The 20,015-nt window shown below is 38.6% G+C and overlaps 2 protein-coding genes across 2 annotated transcripts in view; both read left to right on the forward strand.

Annotated features, from left to right (window-relative positions):
• The first annotated feature begins 567 nt into the window (after positions 1–567).
• park7 (parkinson protein 7) lies at positions 568–6,030 on the forward strand. The gene is made up of 6 exons (XM_074673012.1): positions 568–794; positions 1,309–1,410; positions 1,598–1,657; positions 3,451–3,520; positions 5,054–5,140; positions 5,525–6,030. The coding sequence occupies exons 1-6, from the start codon at positions 705–707 to the stop codon at positions 5,683–5,685; spliced, it is 570 nt and encodes a 189-aa protein (XP_074529113.1). The 5' UTR covers positions 568–704; the 3' UTR covers positions 5,686–6,030.
• Positions 6,031–6,266: 236 nt separating this feature from the next.
• kcnab2a (potassium voltage-gated channel subfamily A regulatory beta subunit 2a) overlaps positions 6,267–20,015 on the forward strand; it is a 105,842-nt gene continuing 92,093 nt past the window's right edge. The window contains exon 1 of the mRNA XM_074667831.1: positions 6,267–6,377. The gene's annotated coding sequence lies outside the window, so the exon portion shown is untranslated. The remainder of the gene's footprint in view (positions 6,378–20,015) is intronic.

Here is a 20,015-nt window from a genome sequence, read left to right on the forward strand (position 1 = left end):
TTGAACATGAAGTTCAATGTCCACTCATTTCTCAAGCTTGCCTGACAGAATATTTGGTTATGCTACCATCTAGTGGAAAAAAATGGTAACTGTCATCAAGATGCAAGATTTTCCCTAACTTTCACAGATTGGGAAACCTTTTTGTGTGATCATGTCATAATTATAAAAATATGAAATATTGATGCCTGTGGTTGGCATTTAAGGTTTTAAATCTGAAATTTTTTATTGCTTTTATTTATTTTATTTTTTTAAGATATCTATTAGTTTATAAATTGATTATTCTCAAGCAGTATCACTGGTAGGATGTACAATCTGTTGTTGTTTTAATAGCTATAATATTTTAAAATATTTTTATTTTTCTAAAATATTTGGGTTTTTTTTCCCTTTTGTCTGGGGGTTGTTAGACTTTTTTTTTTTTTTCCTCTGGTATTTTAAAAGTTTTAAAATCGTCCTCTGAGCACTTTGTTACCCTGTGTTGAAAAGTGCTGTATAAATAAAGCTCATTTTCGTTTTTGTTAATGTTTTTGTTATATGGCGTGCGGGGGTGACGTTTTCAGGCTGGCCGTTTTTGGAAGGGGGATAGGACGACGGAGTCTGGCAACCCTTTTCCTGTCAAACGCATATTACAGCGCCTGCACAGCTCTGCTGGAAGTTGCACCGAAGTTAGCGTCTTTGCACTTTCCAGTGCCAGAGCTAAACTAACCATGGCAGGAAAGCGGGCTTTAGTAATCCTGTCTAAAGGTGCAGAGGAGATGGAAACTGTTATTCCCGTGGACGTCATGCGCAGAGCCGGGGTCTGTAATTCATCTGTAGCCTCATTGACTTGTTATGTTAGCAGTTAGCTAGCCAGTAAATAGATAAATTGTATGCACGTATTAACGCTATCTTTTACACTGTCATGTTTTAGACCTTTTTAGAAAACAGATATAATAAAATTGAAGATATAATGGAGTTTTGCATTAGGAAGCAACTAATGTTTATAAGAGTCCTGTCAGCTAACCTTGCTAAACAAACTGAGCATAGGAGCGAAATACAACCATTTTATCTCTTCAAAGCCATTCATAATTCTGAATTTTGCATACCATAAGCTATTTGGTTACCATGCCTTTGTGGTTTCTGTTATGACGCGCTCTCTCAACCTTTTAAAAACGAGTTCAGGTGCAGGCAGGCAGGACCTGAGCGAAATGTCAAAGTTCAACGCCACTTCTCCGCCATTTGACAGCTTTCAAATTAAAGGTCTCCATTAGGCAGACACTGACGGGGTGCTGCGTGAAATCATGCTCATGTTGTCCCTTTTGCAAACCTTAGATTTCAGTGACGCTCGCAGGGCTGACAGGCAAAGATCCAGTCCAGTGCAGCAGGAACGTCGTCATTTGTCCTGATGCAAGCCTGGAGGAAGCCAGCAAACAGGTCGGCCATAGCATCTGTGTACCAACCACAGACTGTCTTCACATTCAAAAGAGACTCCCTAAAGCACATTAGAAACATGTGTTAAATATTTTGAAATATTAATCTTCAGTATTCAAAATATGCAGGGTTATATCCTGTAATGTCAAACCTTGTGGCCACTTTTAACACATCATGGTTTGTTTCCTAGGGCCCATATGATGTAGTTCTTCTTCCAGGAGGAATGCCTGGGGCCCAGAATCTAGCAGAGGTAAGAAACAAAGTCAAACTGCATATGAAACACTGTATGTGTTCAAACCTTATAAGGTGCTAAACCATGGACCAGAATCGCTCCACGTTAGCCTCACTTTACTAAGCCTGACTGTCGAGACATAATGTTTTTCTAACAGCTTAAGAGTAGGGTACCCTGTTGAAGGTAAGTAGTCCAGGGATTTTTTTGACATTTCTCGGCCAGATCTCTGTTATTTTATAAATAACAATAATCAAAGATAACTGTGAATGTGAATTAGCTTATTTTTTCAGGACAGTCATTTAGATTTAGATTTTTTTTAACACATAAGTCAGTGTCAGTCTTTTCAGTTTTTCTGAAATGTAAACATAAATAATGCCTCAAAACATGCTTAAATAAAAAGAAAAGAGAGGAAATCAATTGCTCAGAAATATATTTCTCTGTTGCAAAAATATAAAAAACAATGCCCAGCTGCAGTAAAAAGTAAAAAAAAAGAAAAACTGAGGTATGCTTTAGTGGGGGTTTTTTAACCAAAAAATAGAGGTCATCCATTCTTGCTTCATTTGGTCTAATGTAAAATTATAAATAAAGGTTTAAAATAAAAGAAAAAGGGAGCAGACAGTCAGAGCTTGTTTTTTTATTTTGATCTGAGAGAAGGAGTGACCTGGGTCTTTTGCATGCTGCATGCAACATTTTGACAGGTAGGAACATTGGAATAATGCCAGTGGCCCAGTGCAGCGCTTTATTATAAATATTAATGGCTTGTAAAACAAGCTGAGCAAAACAGAACATTTAATTGAATTTTATAAAATCCTCCCAGACATCATTTTCAAACAAAAAGGAGGACATGTCTGAGCAAAAGAGTACTCATGGTCAACCTAATAAACATGATTTGTGTAGACTTGATTGGCAGGCACCAAGAGCATCTGCCCACAAACCATCATCAGATGTTGACTCAAATTCTGATTTGTATGTTGAAATGTCTCCTGCTTTCAATCTGGATCCTGTCATTAAAAACAAATTATGAAACGTAAACACACACAAGAAAAATCATGTTCACGAAAAAACCTATCAAAATCACGCATAATAATGGTATGTTGCATCTTTTCAGTAAAGCCTGTTTTACAGCTTGATTGACAAGTCTTTTTTCCAAGCAACCCAACAGTGTATATGAAAGATGCAACTATTAACTGATATTTTTAACTTCTTATCATTTTTTCATTTAAAGAAAAATATATTTCACAGTTGTTAAAGTTACATAATAATATTACCATAAATAACTGTATTATAACACAGTGTATGCCACCGTCTGTGCTTGGTTACATAGAATTGCGGTTAGCTGCCTACTTAGTTTGGAGCAGATATGATTTGAAGCTATTTTTCTCTATGTAAATATTTTTAGAACATGGCTGGCTCTTGCCTGGTGCGTGCTGGGATAAGGTAAAGCCTCTTGATAGCTCTGCACAAGATAAGTTGGTGTAGAAAGCGGACAGACACAATAATAAAATTACTCAAAGATGTTAAGTCACCATTCACTTTCAGTGCTGAGATTTGTTTCTGCCCAACAACTTCATCTAGTGTTCTTCAAAATACACACGTTTCTGTTCTCTCCTCATCAAACTCATCTAAAAGATGGTATCCACAAGATTTTGTTTTTGTCTAAAGAAATCTGCTTTTGTATTGCAACAGTGTTAGGGGATATATTTCATGTTATCACTGGTAATTTTCAATAATTAAACCATAGTTGGCACACTGTGCAATCACATAGACTGCAAATGACTCACTGTGCATCTGGTTTCTTTGCTCTCTTTCAGTCTCCTGCTGTGAAGGAGGTGCTAAAAGATCAAGATGGCAGAAAGGGTCTGATTGCAGCCATCTGTGCAGGTACCTTTTGCAAAAGAAAACCAAAAACCCCAAAGTCATAATTACACAGAAGCAGTCTATAACAGCAAACCTTTCTCCAGGTTCAAGTTAAAAATATACCACGTCCTGAGATTTGATCATGACCCAGAGTTCAGAGTAAAGTGTATTTGTTTGCTTACTTTATGAAATGCATGAAAGAGATTTTCAAGTGCTTGCATTAAGCACAAAAAGATCTGAAATGTAAAATTTGTGCAGTTTTTGTACACACACAGCAGTGCATAACTCTAATTTTGAATTAGTTAGAACTGCCAACAATGAGCTTGTCACACATTGTTACCACACATTAAAATACACACTGTAAACAGTGACATGCTTCACGCGCCAACAGCTTGTATTTCTTAATATTTGTACTTATGGCCATATGTGACCCCTCTTTGACATTTGTAATAAAAGGGTGAAGGATTGATTAAAATCTGTCCCTGGATGATCCTACAAGCACTGACATTTTATTTGACAGCCTCCATATGCATCGTATGCAGAGAAAGGACACTGGAAGGACAGTTTGAATGAGGACAGGGACTGATGCAGCAAAGTAGATTGAAGGGTGTCCTAGAAAATGAACAGAATCCTCACGGGGATGTACAGTTTAATGAACCTGCTAGCTGCAAGACTTATTATTCTGTTCCAACAAGGATTAGATTGTTTCGACAAGGAAAAAAGTTGTCTTCAGAAGGGCGAGATTGAAATTGAAACAGTTCTCTTTTAGAGCAAAATTTTGTTGAATACTTGTAAAATCAAAACCACTAAATAGTAGAAAAAAAAGTAAGGGGGAGTTATTTTCTCGTAAAAAATATTGTTTTCATCGCCTCTCTCTTTGTCTACCTTCCTGTCTGATTCTGATTTTCAAAAGATCTGTCTCAGACCGGCGTCCTCTGGCTGGGGACAAGCTGTAACAGGAGTAGCTTGGCACTACCGGGCAGTCTGCTGTTCTGCCAGGGGACAGTGTAATCTTTAGACTGCATGGGAAGGCAGCCAAGGAGCATAATCAATATCTTTCTATTTATTAACAGTTTTTGGATGAGCTCACTGCAGTGCTAGGACACTGCCAAAGTTAATGCAGCAGCAGTCAATGTCTTCAGCCTCTCCTTTTTTCTCTGTTTTCGAGATGGTGCAGAGTCTCTGGACAGAGGCTGAAACTGTATACAGCATGTGTGTATTCTTAGAAACAATGGAACACCTTCAGGACATTGTGTTGTCATCAAATATTGTGTACTTCTGTCTTTAATGGATTGTGCTAACTGCAGGTCCTGATACAAGCAGCTTTTCTGGGTTTTCATCGGCTGTTTGAATTTCACGTTTTGTATTTAGCTTGAGGGAAGTGATTCAAGGATGCAGTATTTTTTTTTTTTTACCCTTTTCACCCTGGACTCAATCTCTTTTTTTAAGTGCATAGATATAAACACATGCACTGATGCCGTTACAAAAGAAGTTTATCATGTCAGTTTGTAAGATGAATCTGTTAAATGAATCTTAAAGAGCTTTGCCCTTCTGCAGGTCCCACTGCTTTGCTTGCACATGGCATTGGGTACGGCAGCACAGTCACAACACATCCTGGTATGAAGGAGAAGATGATGGCTGGAGGTAAAACAAACGTACTAAAAACAAATTATAGAAATTAAAGTGTGTAGCATGATTTGTAATGCATAGGTAGTGATCTCTTGCTCAGAACACTAAGAACTGTCACTATTTGTAATGGACAGCAGATGGTGCTGTACTAGCCCTAGCTTGCCTCCAAAAAATCATGTCACTATGCAGTAGAGGCAAGCACACCACTCAGGTTAAAGCGGATGCTAGAATATGACAGAACATACTAGAAACTGGGTCACTTGAAAAAGTGATAGATACTCTTTGTGTAAGTGCCTGTTTAACACTCTCATGTCCAATCATTAGGGATTCAGTCTAAAGCTTGAACCGCTTACATTGTGATTATCCTTATGGTATTGCTTTGTCCCTTTTTTTTTTTAGACCACTATAAATATTCAGAGGCTCGAGTACAGAAGGACGGGCATTACATCACCAGCCGTGGGCCAGGAACCAGTTTTGAGTTTGCCCTGACGATTGTAGAGGAACTTATGGGGGCTGAAGTTGCAGCTCAAGTCAAGGCTCCTCTCATGTTAAAAGACTGACTGTAGCCAAGTTCACAAACATTGTTCTAGCAGCACTGCCTGCTTTATTAGTTTGCAACTACTGATGCAGCCAATCCAGTGAAGTATTGGATTAGCTACCAAAAAGTCACCTGTGACAAATCATTCCTTTGAGGGAGGATTCTGTTCAGACAGGTTATTGTCTACTTGTTGTCTCCCTTAGCTGGCAGTTAACGTCAACCCTTTAATCATTACATACTGAAATGCAATCCGGATAATCACTGCACTGCTTTAAAAATGAAGTGGAATTGATTTCTCTGTCATGTTTTCTCACAAACTGCTTTCTCATTATTTCAACATTTTAATTGTTCCACATTAAACATAATTGTGATGAAACTCACTGTGTCTTGCTTCACTGGTGTATTAATACCCGAGGTCACTGTGACTTGTTTCCACATGCCTGCAGCGGTTGTTGACGCCTAAATATAGGCTGCATAATGTAATGTATTGTGATCTGTGCTAAGAACGCGGGAAGCAGAATCCAAATAGATTGGCAGCTGTTCTAGCCAATAAGAAGCCTCTGGCTGGCTGCAGTTGTAGCCCAACTAACGAATGGCAGCTTCTCTGCAGCCAATGGGCGGGGCTTTGTGGCAGCGCGTGGTAGTTGTGTCAGAGCAACAAAAATCCAGAAGCTCTTCACACAGCCTAAAAGGGAGAGAGGGATTTCACCAACGGTAAGAGAAAATTGTGCTTTTTCTGTTACTGGAAGTGTTGTGTGGGTGGGCTGCACTTAATATGTGCGATAAGATTTTGCTAAAACGGATTCGACAACGGTAAAATGTTAGTATGTCAGCTCTTTAACGTTGGCGGAACCGTTAATCACGGTAACGAGCTGGTAACGGAATCAAAATTGACATGACACTATAACCGTGGACTGCAGCAAATCGGGCAGGTGTTACATCATTAAAAGAGTAGGTGTTTGTAACCAAGACTCATTTTATTAGCCGATATTAGCTTGGTAAGTGTGCTGAATGATGTCAAGTTCGCTCCAATTTATGCCTTAATGGGTTGATATAAGCGACTCAAATTGGCAGATGTAGCCTGAGGTAACGTTCACTTGTGTTCACTATTCAGTACACAGCAGGGTTTCAGAGAGACACCGTATTCAAACAGTGAGAGGAGGTTCTGCAGATGTGAACCGAAATGAAGAGACGTCAGTTCCAGAAGCTCTCCATCCTCAGCAGCAGGCGCAGTCAAACGATGGTGCTGCACTCTAGCTAATGCAGTGCGGCAGAGGTCGGGTTAATACATCCATCAGTCTGAGACATCGATAGAAAAGGCATTATCATATGTGAACATTTATCAAGATAAAATTTCTTGTGCATGCCTTGCTGAAAATTAGGCCTAGCAGATGTAATACTCATAAAGCAAAGGTCATGGTGGTATGGATGTCCTTGTCTAAATAACTTACCCATGACACATTGGTGTTTCTTATAGATCTAAGAAGTAGCTTCATCCTAACTGACATAAGTCTCATTTTCGTTTTGAGCAATCAAAACCGGAAGCCCCCATATGTGTTACATTCACCCCCTTCACTGTGAAGAGACAGGAAATGCAAACTACTTTTTTTTCTGGTAGGCTGCATCTGAGAAACCGCCTCTTAGTCACTGTCAGCAAAGCATGCAGCAGTACCACAGCAAGTCAGGGGTCACTCAAAGAGGAAGGCAACTCAAGTGGCACCACTTGTAAAACCAAGCAGAAGTAAGCCAAAAAAAAAGACTACTGTGCTCCCATTACTGTGCATCAAGAGAGCAGTGTTTACTGTTTAAATCACATCACATCAAAATCCAAATCATCAAAAACATGAGTGTGTGTCTGCCCGTGTATGACTGTTACCTGTGGGTACACTGAGAAACAGTTAGGGGTAGTTGTTTGCCCTATGACAGTCCTTAGCGTTTTTCGATGGGGCTATGGCTGTCATGTTCAGGCAACATCATTGCATGCTGCGCCAGAGCCTATATGCTTTATTTCTGTTTCAGAGTAAAACCAGTGTTTGCCATTCCCTGGAAGAACACATCTGTGCTGAAAGACTGTCCTGATGACAGCATGTAGCATGGTCTCATTAATGCTATGCTTTTCAGATGGATATTTCTGGAACGTTAACATTTTGCGCTGTTGCACATAACATGTTAGAATTATTCTGCTTGAGCAGCTGTACAGTAAAGAGCTTGAGGCTCGACTCCCTATTTCTGGATGGGGCAGAGGAGGGAGTGGTGGGGGGAGGGGGGGAGGCTGAAGTCACTGTGACTGAGTCATTGGTTTAGCTAATGATGCAATTAGAGTGCTGCACTTTGCATCTCCTGATTAGATCCCCCCTCTTGCATCGGCCCGCAGACAGCCGAGTCTGAATTTGCTCGCCTGAGTTGCTTTGGCAGATAGATTTGAAAAGGTAAAAGACATTTGCAGAGCAATTGGGATTCCATCAAACATCAACATTTTCTGTGTCATCAGCAATGGATGGAGAGGGATGTCGATTTCTGGCACGTCATGTGGAATCTGAATTACAGCGCTTAGTGATGGTACAAATTGGAGCCATTATAGGTCAAAGCTTCTACTTTAATGGAAAAAGTTATTTTATATGAACTCTGACTTCAAACTTTGAATAGTTTCCTCTTTTAAAGTCATTAAATGTACCCATAGGCACATTATAGAACAAAATCATATTCTCTTCGACCTCTGGGCCATTCAGGGACAAACATGCAAGCTCTTAATCTAATACACCTACATATGTTTTATATATTTTCATTAATTTATGTAACAGGGACTGTGCAAAACAAAGAAAACTGTCGAGGCAGAGCTGGCCATAAAGCTAATTTTCACTAGGAATGCACAATATTATCGGCACAATATCGGTATCGGCTGATAAAAGCTTAAAAACATGTTTATCGGTATCGGCAGATATGAAAATTTCTGCCAATAGGCACAGCCGATAAGGTGCTATTCAGTTAGGATTATTATTATTTTCCATCTGAAAAAAAAGCTCCTTAAATAAAATGTAGCACTTCATTGATTTGCACTGCAGAGCTCTGTGTCTGTCACCAGGTTGTTACAGTAGCTCTAAAATAATCAAATGCAACTTGGTTATGTTTAAAAATACATTGTACATTTAAAGTTCATGTGATCTAAAGAAGTTATTTTTCTGTATTTCAATACTGAATGTCTTAAGTTTGAACAAAAAATAATACATTTCTTATTTATGGTAAAATCAAATGTTTTTTTTTTTGTTTTAAGTGTGTTTCTTAAACAAATAAGACCGTCACAATTAGAGTAACATATAAATTCCAGTACAGGATAGACTTAGCTTTCTTTACAGTGAACAAAACAAACAATCTTGTGATTATCGGTATCGGCCAAAAGGAGTTTCGATATATCGGATATCGGCAAAAATCCAATATCGTGCATCCCTAATTTTCACCTGTGGTCACTGGTCCCTGGGCAGGAAGATGTAAAAAAAAGAAATACAACACAATTGATACAAACAAATGTACTAGCATTTCAGCAATACATACTCAACAACAGTCCATCACTAATAAAAACACATTTAAGATAGAAAGCAGGTGTGATATAATAGATTAAAGGCCAACTCTAAACAAAAGCATATAAAGTATTACCTCACTCCTCATTTGTCTGTGTGGGAAAGCTGTGTTTGTTTGCTACGTGTCCTTTGGACAGTTTCTGAGTATTCTACAGTCCTGTAAAAATTCACAATCACATCATTCATGCTCTGTGTTTTCAGGAGAAAGAAATCCTCTCTGGGTCCTCACTTATTGTGCTTTTGGAAATGAAGCAAATATTTGCTTCTGTCCCATCCTGTTTATGACTCACCATCACTTATTGCTGTATTCATATCTGGTGGGAACTGGCAGCTTTGAGTTTTATAGTGAAGTGATGGTTTAATGGTTTTTGCTGTATATCTGTACTGTTTTCATAAATAAAGCCCCAGTTGAATACATCTGAGCTTCAGTAGGGCTTAGAGAGGTATCTGCCTGAGATGTAGAGATTTTTTGAACAGTCCTGATGCTGACTACCAAAAGGTTATCTCAGATAGGTAAATGAAGGGCCCTTGATGGGTTCGATTGCGCCCTTGAGAACCATCTGGTCTCCAAACTGTAAGTCTAAATGGACTGACAATTTCTGGCTCATTTATGTAAGCTTGTGGATTTTGGACTCAACTCTGAACCCATTCCCAGCTGAAGCCCACTTAACCAAAGGCAGAAACCGCCCATGGAGCAGAAAAGCAAGAGATCACTTGATTTTGATTTTTAGTATGAATACAGCAGGGCCACACAATCCTTCAGACTGGGGTTTTAAACAGGAAATGTCAGAAAAGTTACCACAAAGACAACTGTTCATGACGACGTCACTTTTTGATTCTCTGATATCTGCTCTTCCTGTCACTGTGAAGCAGAATTCACCAAGCGCTGGATGTTGACCCACTGATGGGGAACGTGAGCTGGGTTTAGACCGTCATCAGACAGATTAGCTTTACCCTTCTAATGATGTGTTGTTGCAGGAGTAATCATGGGTATATGTGGTTTAAGGCTCCCTGAGAATCATCTGATTATGCATCAGAAGTAATCCAAAACTTGAAGTACATCTTTAACCTAGGTTATCAGTTTAGGACACCACTGCACCAGGTAAAAAGTTGAAAGTGTAATCTTTGACTTTTTGTGTTGTATGTTAAGTTTAGGGCTGCAGCTATCGAATATTTTAGTATTTGAGTATTCTACTGAAAATCCCATCGATTAATTGAGTAATTGGATAAAATACATTTTTGTTTAGTTAAAGAGCACTTATTTTTCAAATGAAAAGTTTTCTCTTGAAGAAATAGAATTTTCTGATACGGCATGTCAATAAAAGCACTTGCTTCGGTAGCTCCAAAATCTGTAAAAACACTTTGACACATTTTTTGTGCCTTGTACATCTCATCAAATGTTGCGGCCCCAAATGGCACCCGTTTCGTAGAATGACCCATTAGTCTCCACACTCCAGAAAAGAAGCTAGATTTGTTGCTAGTTGCTATTTTGTATAAGAGGTAGCTTGAGGGGTTTGAAAACTCTCTTAATATGGCCTCAGCTGTATTTGAAATACCACTCTTTGATCTTTTTTAAAATTAAACGATTCCTCGAGGCGGAGAAAATTACTCGAGTAATTTTTGTAATCGAGTACCTCAAATCATTCGAGGAATCGTTTCAGCTCTAGTTAAGTTACAGAAAAAATGTTTCCCTGGTAAATTTGTACTGTCACTGACTCTGTTGCTCTTTGTTGTAATCCCAGAGAGAATGTGCACAGGCTGTAGTTTTAAAGGCCTAATGGCTTTCTCCTCAGTAATACCCAGAGGACCTCAGAGTCAGCTTAAAATTGGAGAGAAAGGAACTGTGTTTAAAATGTTGTGTAAAGGGATGGTTTAAGTATGAGCTCCATAGATCCAGGCTTTAATGCTTGTTGCAGTGGTTGCCAGGATTGAAAGCTGAAATAGAGACAACAGCAACTCACAGAGCACTCTGTTGTGTGTGCTGCAGGTGCAGACAGTAAAAGTCAACACTCCTCAGGAATCACATCATGTTAACGGTCAGTTTGTGTGGCGGTAGCATTAACTGGCTCACATAGCTGGCATCTAAATTGTCTTTCATGTAGCTGCGTGCTGTTTGTTTACATTGTACAAACATGCTTGGATCTTGCAGCACTAAACCTGTATTTGACACACTTCTTCTCTTGTTATGTAGTGCCACTAGCAAACAGCTTTAGGAGGCACAACAGCCACCATCTGGCAGAAATGCTGTATTACAACCATAGACTGTATATTGAGTGGACAGCGTGGCTCCGCCATTTATCATTGTACGGTTTTGAAGCCAAAATACCCCAGTCACAGGCGCCACCATTGTAGCAGTTTGGAGCCAGAGTCTGCGCAGTAGAGACAATGAGGGATTCTGGGAGAATCTGAGTGGAGCTTGGTGACAAAAATAATAATTATTTTTTATATTATTTCTTTCGAGGGGCTAATCACTTCCTGACTCTCCCTCCTGACATATTTTACAATCCCCGAAAAAAATACACGAGAAAGGCAGCTGCCAATCATTGTTAAATGTTACATAAAGCCTCGTTTTTAACCTTGTATAACTAATGAAAACAAAACTTTTCAGAAAAAAAGAGGACTTGGATACAAGACAGCCAAATAATATCTTCAAATCACCACAACAATCGGACGTGAGAAACATTTCTACAAAGTGTAATAATTTTTTAAAGTTTGACCACAGCCCATCTGGAATGGCTGGAAAGCTGGATTTTTTAACCTATACTGCAGCCAGCCACCAGGGGGAGCAGTTTTGGTAGAGACCTCACTTCGAGCCGAGCAAGAGGACGTCCATTTTTTTTACAGTCCATGGTTACAACCAGCAACAAGTAAACGGTTGAAAATAAGTAGTTTTTATTAATATTCATAATAAAAATGTGTTTTTTGATAAAATAATGAATATTCAATGCTTTTAAAATCATGACTCATCATTTTCAACCTGGTTCCAAAAAACGGTTTGGGTCTGAAGAGCTCATTTCTTCTTCAGCACATGCTGTACAGGGGTACAAGCTTTTCACGACTCATAAGTTAATAAACTTACAAATTTTGCTAATTTAAAAGTATGACTGACTTGACTGACAGGCTGAAGGGCCGCTTCTTTACCTCATCCGAACTTTAAATAAAGCCAGGTGTTAGTTTGGTGTTACCAATATGGCCTTATGAACAATGGACTACAAAACAATGTATTAGAAACAGATGGGTGACGTCACAGACACCTCATCTATATATTAAAAAGTCTATGGTTTAAACTGGACACATGAAATTCCAGTAAAATAAATTAAAAAAACATATCTTAATCTACATTAGTGATGACCATTAATACTTTTTACCTGGTTTGAAATGTTGGATGTTACACCTTCAGCCCCCCAAAATTTGTTGTCATACCAAAAAAAGAGCAGGTGACTCTGGAGAGCGCAATTCCCATTACTCTTGTCGGAATTGGAGATGTTACCTTAATTAAGATCCTGCAGATTATCAGGATCTTTGGTGCTAATTATCCTTTAACACACACACACTGACCTTGAAGAATGATAACCGTGGAAGTGACAGATTAATGTTTCTGAATGTTGGAGTTCCCCACATGAGTTAGATTAATGACCTGATTTCTTATTTCAGTATTCAAGTGTTATTGAGGAGGAAAGACATTCAAGCACCTGGCATAATCACAGGAGAAGAATTTTTTTTCCTATGCATCCATCTGACAAAGCTGAAGAGATTTCAGAATGTGTTTTATTGTTGTCCCTAGAATAGATTTAATGTGTGTTATCAGGTTATTCGTTCACAGAAAGGCAGCAGTTAAAAACTTCACACGTAGTAATGTTAAAGCAGACTGAAAAGATTCGCACAAGGTTAGCCTTCTGGGGGCTAATTTATAAACAAGTGCGTCGAATGTATGTGCGCCTGAACCTCAGAAAATGGCGTGAGCTTGAAGTGGTTTTGGATTTGCATTCCATTTGCACACACACCTGCATGCTATGATAAATCAGGATCCACTTGGAAAAGTGTGTACGTGGAGAAGTCGAGAATTCTGCCCCTGGCACGCCCATAATCAACCATAAATGGTCAATGCAAAGCAACTAGTGAATGAAAATGCATACAAACAATAAGATATTAGGTACCCATCCCTGGATCATGGCAAACACCAAAAGTTTAGATGAGGAAACTTAACTTTTTGACACAAAAGTTTGAGAATGAAGCAAGGGGCAACATCCAGTTAGTAAAAATGAAGCTGATGCAGGAATGCTAAAAGTTGCTGTTCATCGAGAATCAGCTTGAGGCTAGCTTCTGAAAGACCGGAAGTCACGTACACACCCAGCCATAAAAAACAGACTTTTACGGCTTTAAAAAGCATATTTACAGCCTTGTTCAAAAAACAGCTTGGGTCTAAAATGCTGACACCACTATCGGCACACACTGTACAGTAAGTTTTTTTTTTTTTTTTTAACTTCAAAGTCATTAGGATCTTTTGATTGCCCAGTCAGAGGCACAGCTCAGGTCACGTGACTGACGGGCGTCCTGTAGCTGCTTGAAAAACCTCACAGCTGGCGTCATAGCAAATGTGGCTGTGTCAGCGGTAGGGATGGGTACCTTTCACATTTGAAACGATACGGTACTGATGCCCGGTACCTGGCAATCGGTTCCGGTACTCAACGGTACCAAGTTTTGGTACTTTTTTGTGTTTATGTGGTAAAAAATATAAATTTGTTTAACAATGAAATATAAAAAAAAATCAATTTAACAAATTTATTCTTCAATAACCTTGCAATGCTGTGTTCATGTCCAGCATGGAAAATCACCTACTCTTCCACTCCTTCACAGTCACAAGGATGCATTTAGGTACCTAAACATGGTACCTTTTGGTTTTACATGAATCGATACCCGGTACTTTTGACAGAATTCGGTTGGTACCTATAAAAGTACCTAATTTGGTACCCATGCCTAGTCAGCGGATTGGCTCCATTTCACGGTTTTAAGAACAGACGGGTGACGTTCGAATGCTACGTCCATGGTTTACTGCAAACTTGACAAAAACCAGAGAATGACACTACATCGCTACTGCACTCATCCTGTCCTACGAGCCAAAGCATCCATTGTTCTCCATCACACAGAGTATATCTGCAGTGTTTACATGTTTACAGGACCCACACTGACTTCTTCATATATTTTCAGAGTGGACATGTCAGTCAGTAATCTCCCTCCCTCATACTTCATTGAAGGTTTGATCAACCAACAAAAACTTAAGATTATTGGCCACATTTTTGTGGAGGAGCTCTGCTCTGTGACGAGTTATGAGGATATATTTAGGCCTAATGATCATGTCAGACATCCCCCGACTTAATCTCCATACTTGAATTATTTACAGAATAAATACGTGCAGCTTAAGAAGATGTGCTGAATATAGAGGATGCAAACTGTGTCTCTGTGTGCCCTGTGTGTCTTGGTGAATCTTTATTAATACTAAAAACAACCCTCAATGATAAATGCACATATTGAAAGATATTAATGAAAACTGAAGGCTCAGTGGTTTCTGTGTTAGTCTCATTTTTAACTCTACATCAGTGATTACATTAGTGTCCAGTCCTGTGAGGTCTGTCTGGGATAATGAAGGCTAGAGGGTGCTGAAGAAATGTGTTTGTGGTGGACTTTTGTTTTATTTTTTTTCATGTTTATATATTGTCATAGTGAAAATGACTTATTGGAGACAACTCAAAGCAAGCATGATAATAACTTTAAAACATTGGTTTGAATGATTATGATGATGTGGATCTGTTGGTAAAGTTTGATGTTTACCTCACCATCTGTGCTGCCAGTTTCCACCATCTCCAAAATCTCATGCACGAAGGTCAAAGCTGACTTACGAGTGTGCACATTCTACCCTGAAGTTTATTTTTATAAATCACAACTTTTGTGTGTCAAGTGGCGAACTCTACTTTTAAGCCTGTTTTTGTCTGTAAGGAAGCTTTAAAATGAGGCCCCGGCTCTTAGAAACCCCCCGGGAGGTGCAGTTCTGATTGCCATTGTGGGTGTTGATCTCTCGTGCCCCCTCCCATCAGACCGCCTGGCAGATACTCCACCATGCTCGGTGTCATGGTTGGAGAAGAGTGAGCATTGAGGCCATAGTCTGGCACAAGTTGGAGATGCCGTGACCTGGCCAGGGATCAGAGAGAAAGGCCAGAGACAGTGGTGCGCAACAGTGGAGCTGTAGCTGTCCCCTCTAGCAGCCTTTAACACACTCACACACACATGCACACACATAAACACAAAGAGGGTTAGCCTCAAACAGAAATGAAAATCAAAAGAGCTAATCCAGACACAACGGGAAAGAGGTAGAATTGAAAATGTTCTTTTCTGAAGGTAGACGTAGAGTTGTGAAAAAATAATGATACAGCAATATATCATAATACTTTGACCTGTGATAAAACATTGATATCTTAACTGCTAATATTGATATTTTTGATAAAATCAAAACTATTTTATTCAATTATAAATGTAATCTGAATATATATTTAAAATATTTTATTCCTAAACTTGATGATGTGGGTTTTGAAGTAGTAAACATGGATGTTTTCTCTCTATTCTTGGGTTAGTTTGAAAATCGTTTTAAGTTTAATTTTTACAGTGTACTAGACTGATAAAATTATAATCGTAGTCATGTTTTGCTCAATATTAGATATTTTATGAGTAACATTGGTTACACAGAGTGACATTTATCAGTTTCACCAACTGACCATGTCTTTCAACCAGTATTTTTTTTTTTTTGCAACATTAGTTTGTCACAGTAGTTTAAGTGACAAACTTGGCACACTTTACGTTTTCAAGTGAAGTTTATGTATAAAACATTGCATTTGACTTTCATTCTTTCAAACACAATAAAACATAGAGATTTTTTCAATCAAAAAGTTAACAGGGTAGAATATCGCAATATATCACTATGTTGTGATATATTGCGATATTATCGTATCGTGACTCAAGAATCGTGATGCATATCATATCATGAGGTTCTTGCCAATACTCACCTATAGGTAGACGTACTCATAAGTCACACAACTATTGCTAAAAAAGTGTTCACAGACCACCATGTTTATGATCACATCAAGTATTGTGTTATGTCACACGTGATATACATGATATTTCTGAAATGTTAGAAATCATGCGCTGTGTTTCACGTTTCTCGTCTTTGTATGTAAAGCTGCACAGTGTCACACTAATGCCTTGGCTCGGACTGGTGAGGAACATATGTATGACAGGAATTGAGCATTTTTTTTCTGCTTAGGTTCCACAAACCTGAGCCAGACTACCTGCTTGGCCACCTGTTCAGCTACGGGACAGTGAGCGTGACCTGCACAAAAAACCTCATTTGAATAGATCTCATCATCAGCCTTTTTCTGCTATCATTCAGGTCAGCTAGCATAGCCGGCCAGTACAATAACTTTCCTTCTTTTGCCCTTTTTAGAAATGAGAAAGAAGTTGAAATTGGTGATTCAGTTTTTTTGTTTTATTAATATTATTTTTTGCACTGTTTGCACTGTTTGCAAAATTGCAGAGTTTTTCATGTTCTGACTTTCTATTCGTCTGTAGATTATTTTTATTTTCTTTTACATGTTCAAAAGAAACATTTTCAATTCAAATTCACCTCAGTTCTGATAGCTGCTTTCTAATTGCTAATTAAAACAGAGGAAGAAGAAAGTATGACACCAGGGGCTGGTGTGTAAGATGATGTGGTTCTGCAAGATGTATGAGACTTAAGGTGATGCTCATGTGGCAGAAGTTTTACTGAAGGCTGTGGAGGAAAGGAGAGAAAGGTCCCACTGTCCCGGTGCAGAAGAACTTTTGAAAATTTCTTCACCTGTCCACCTACTTCACACGCTCTTTAATTCCCTTGCTCTCGCTGCTCAGTCTTTTTCTCTTGAGCGGAGTTGGGCCGTGGGTTTCATAAATGCTTTTTAAACATCAATAACCTAGAGTGAAAATCCCATCCCTGCATTTTGAGAGCTGCAGTTTCATTGCTTATTGATTTGCACTGGCATTACTTGCTAATACTATCAGCGAAGTGGGGTCAGTTTCACAGACGTTAAAGCACTTTTTAAAATATTTGATTAAAGGGTTTGATTGGCGTCTCAAATCTTGACGCTTTCAGGGCGGTAAAACAAGCAGCTCACAGATGGTGTATTGGATTCCCTTTGTAGGTTATACTATGTATACAGTACATATTGATTAATGTGGAGAATTAATCCTTCCACTTAGCTCTCTCTGCATGAAGGTGAAGATGCCAGAGAACTATCTGCACCTGTTGGAGATTTTATTGCGTGGTCAAAGACGCTTCAGCACACAGTGAGCTGCTTACTAGAGCTTGACAGCAGTGCAGATACTTGATGGTGTCTGTCAAGAGGTGTGGGACAGGGTTTTCAGTTGTTTGTCAGTGTTTTTTTTTTTTTTTTTTTTTTTTTTTTTTAACATATTTTTATTGAGTTTTCAATGCTTAAACAAACACGAAAATATAAAAAAATAAAAAATAAAATAAAAAATACAAATATAAATATATATATACACATATATACAAACACATACATACATACATACATAATATCACATATACATGAGTATATATACACATAAAAAAGGAAATACACATACAAAACAGGGCTTAGATTTTTTGTTATAGTGCATCACTACTTCAGTATTTCTACAGGTGTTTCAAAAGGTGAACGGTAGGCATTCAGATACATTACTTTCTAGACATTGTGTCAAATCGAGCAAGATAATCAATAAAGGGCTGCCAAATGCTAAAATACTTTGCAAGATTGCCCATCAAACAATATCTTATTTTCTCCATGTGCAGTACTGATGTGAGCTCAGTTAACCAGGTCTTAAACAGGGGCACAGTGTCAGATTTCCAGAGATTTAATATCACTTTTTTAGCAATTACCATACCATACATGATTGTGCACTGCACAGAGAGACTTTGATTAGACAGAGATGAAGAATACCCAAATAATGCCGTCTCAGGGTCTGGTTTGAACACACAACCATACATTCCAGAAAACCAGTTGAATATTTCACACCAAAAGATATGAAGCCTTGGACATGTCCAAAAAAGGTGGGAAAGAGAGCCCTCAGCAGACTTACAGCGATCACATAAAGAAGAGATTGTGGGAAAAAACCTATGCAGTTTAGATTTAGAATAATGAAGCCTATGTATTACTTTAAATTGAATTAGCTGGTGCCTAGCATTAATAGAGCATGATCGTATTCTGCAAAGGCTCTCCTCCCATACATCATCATCAATCTGTATACCCAGATCCTCTTCCCAGGCACTCTTCAGGTGGAGCGTGGCAGAATTTACTTGTTCAGAAAACACCTTCACAAAGTCTGAGACTAAATTTCTTGAATTAGGTGGGTTCAGCAATAGCTTGTGAATCCTTTCTTCTTTCGGAAGAGACTCATAATTAGGCACACACTGACGCACATAGTTCCTTATTTGTAAATATCGAAAAAAATGTGTGGAAGAAAGAGAGTACTTGTTTTTAAGCTGAATAAATGAGGCAAACTGTTTCTCAATGTAGAGATCTTTTAAAGTGAGTATACCTTTTAGTCTCCAAGTGTTAAAAGCAGAATCTGTAAAGGATGGGAGAAATGCATGGTTTTGACAAACTGGCGTCTGTATAGAGGTGTCTGGCAGTTTGGAGCTCGTCTTAATTTGCTGCCATATTTTCAGACAATTCAAAATTATTTGATTGTTAACTTTTGTTGTTGCAGACAATTTAGAGGATGAAAAAAGAAGAGCTGGAAGTGAACTATTTTCAACATCGTTCTTTTCAATGGCAACCCACGCCGGGGTGTTTACTGAAACTTCTCTCCCATAACCTTCCTGCCAGAAAACAAGCGCTCTTAGATTTGCTGCCCAGTAATAATGCAAAAAGCATGGCAATCCCAACCCACCTCTTTCTCTTGACTTCTGTAAATGTTTTTTTGATATTCGGTGAGCTTTAAAACCCCAAATAAAAGGCATTATTATTGTATCTAATGATTTGAAAAATGATCTTGTTAGAAAAATGGGCAGATTCTGAAAAAGGTACAAAAATCTTGGAAGGGAGACCATTTTGATAGCATTTATGCGACCCATCATAGAGAGAGGGAGGGTTCGCCATTTATCAATGTCTCTTTTTAATTTCTCAACCCCTACCAGGAAGTTAAATTTAAATATTAATTTTGGGTCTCTTGGTAAGACCACTCCAAGGTACTTCAATTTATCAGTTATTTTGAAGGGAAGATTTTGTAAGAATTCTGGTTCAAGTTCAGCACCAAAGGACAGAAATTCACTCTTTTGCCAGTTAATTGTATATCCAGATACCTCACCGAATGATTTTATGAGATCAAGTAAAGCCGGGATTGACTGCTCAGGCTGTGACAGGAAAACTACAACATCATCTGCATACAAAGAAAGGTAATGATCCACATTTCCCAGCTGGATAGGCTTAATGAGAGAGTGCTGTCTAATACTGATGGCAAGAGGCTCTATCGCGATCGCAAATAAGAGGGGGCTTAGGGGACACCCCTGTCTTGTCCCACGGTGTATAGAAAATGAGTTTGATTTTTCTCTATTGGTAAGAATGGAGGAGGATGGTTGGGAATATATTAGTTGTATCCATGAAACAAATCTAGTACCAAATCCAAATGCCTCAAGCGTTTTTAACATATACCCCCATTCCAACTGGTCAAACGCCTTCTCTGCATCCAA

Source organism: Halichoeres trimaculatus, unplaced genomic scaffold, assembly GCF_033239565.1.
Source record: "Halichoeres trimaculatus isolate MK-OKI-2021-1 unplaced genomic scaffold, fHalTri1.1 fHalTri1_scaffold_1, whole genome shotgun sequence".
Classification (NCBI taxonomy): domain Eukaryota; kingdom Metazoa; phylum Chordata; class Actinopteri; order Labriformes; family Labridae; genus Halichoeres; species Halichoeres trimaculatus.

Bases quoted from the DNA above. Each gene is read 5' to 3' on its own strand.
- park7 (XM_074673012.1), top strand. From the start codon at position 705: ATGGCAGGAAAGCGGGCTTTAGTAATCCTGTCTAAAGGTGCAGAGGAG. The intron at 795-1,308 runs GTCTGTAATTCA...TGCAAACCTTAG, and splicing joins ACGTCATGCGCAGAGCCGGG to ATTTCAGTGACGCTCGCAGG. The intron at 3,521-5,053 runs GTACCTTTTGCA...GCCCTTCTGCAG, and splicing joins GATTGCAGCCATCTGTGCAG to GTCCCACTGCTTTGCTTGCA.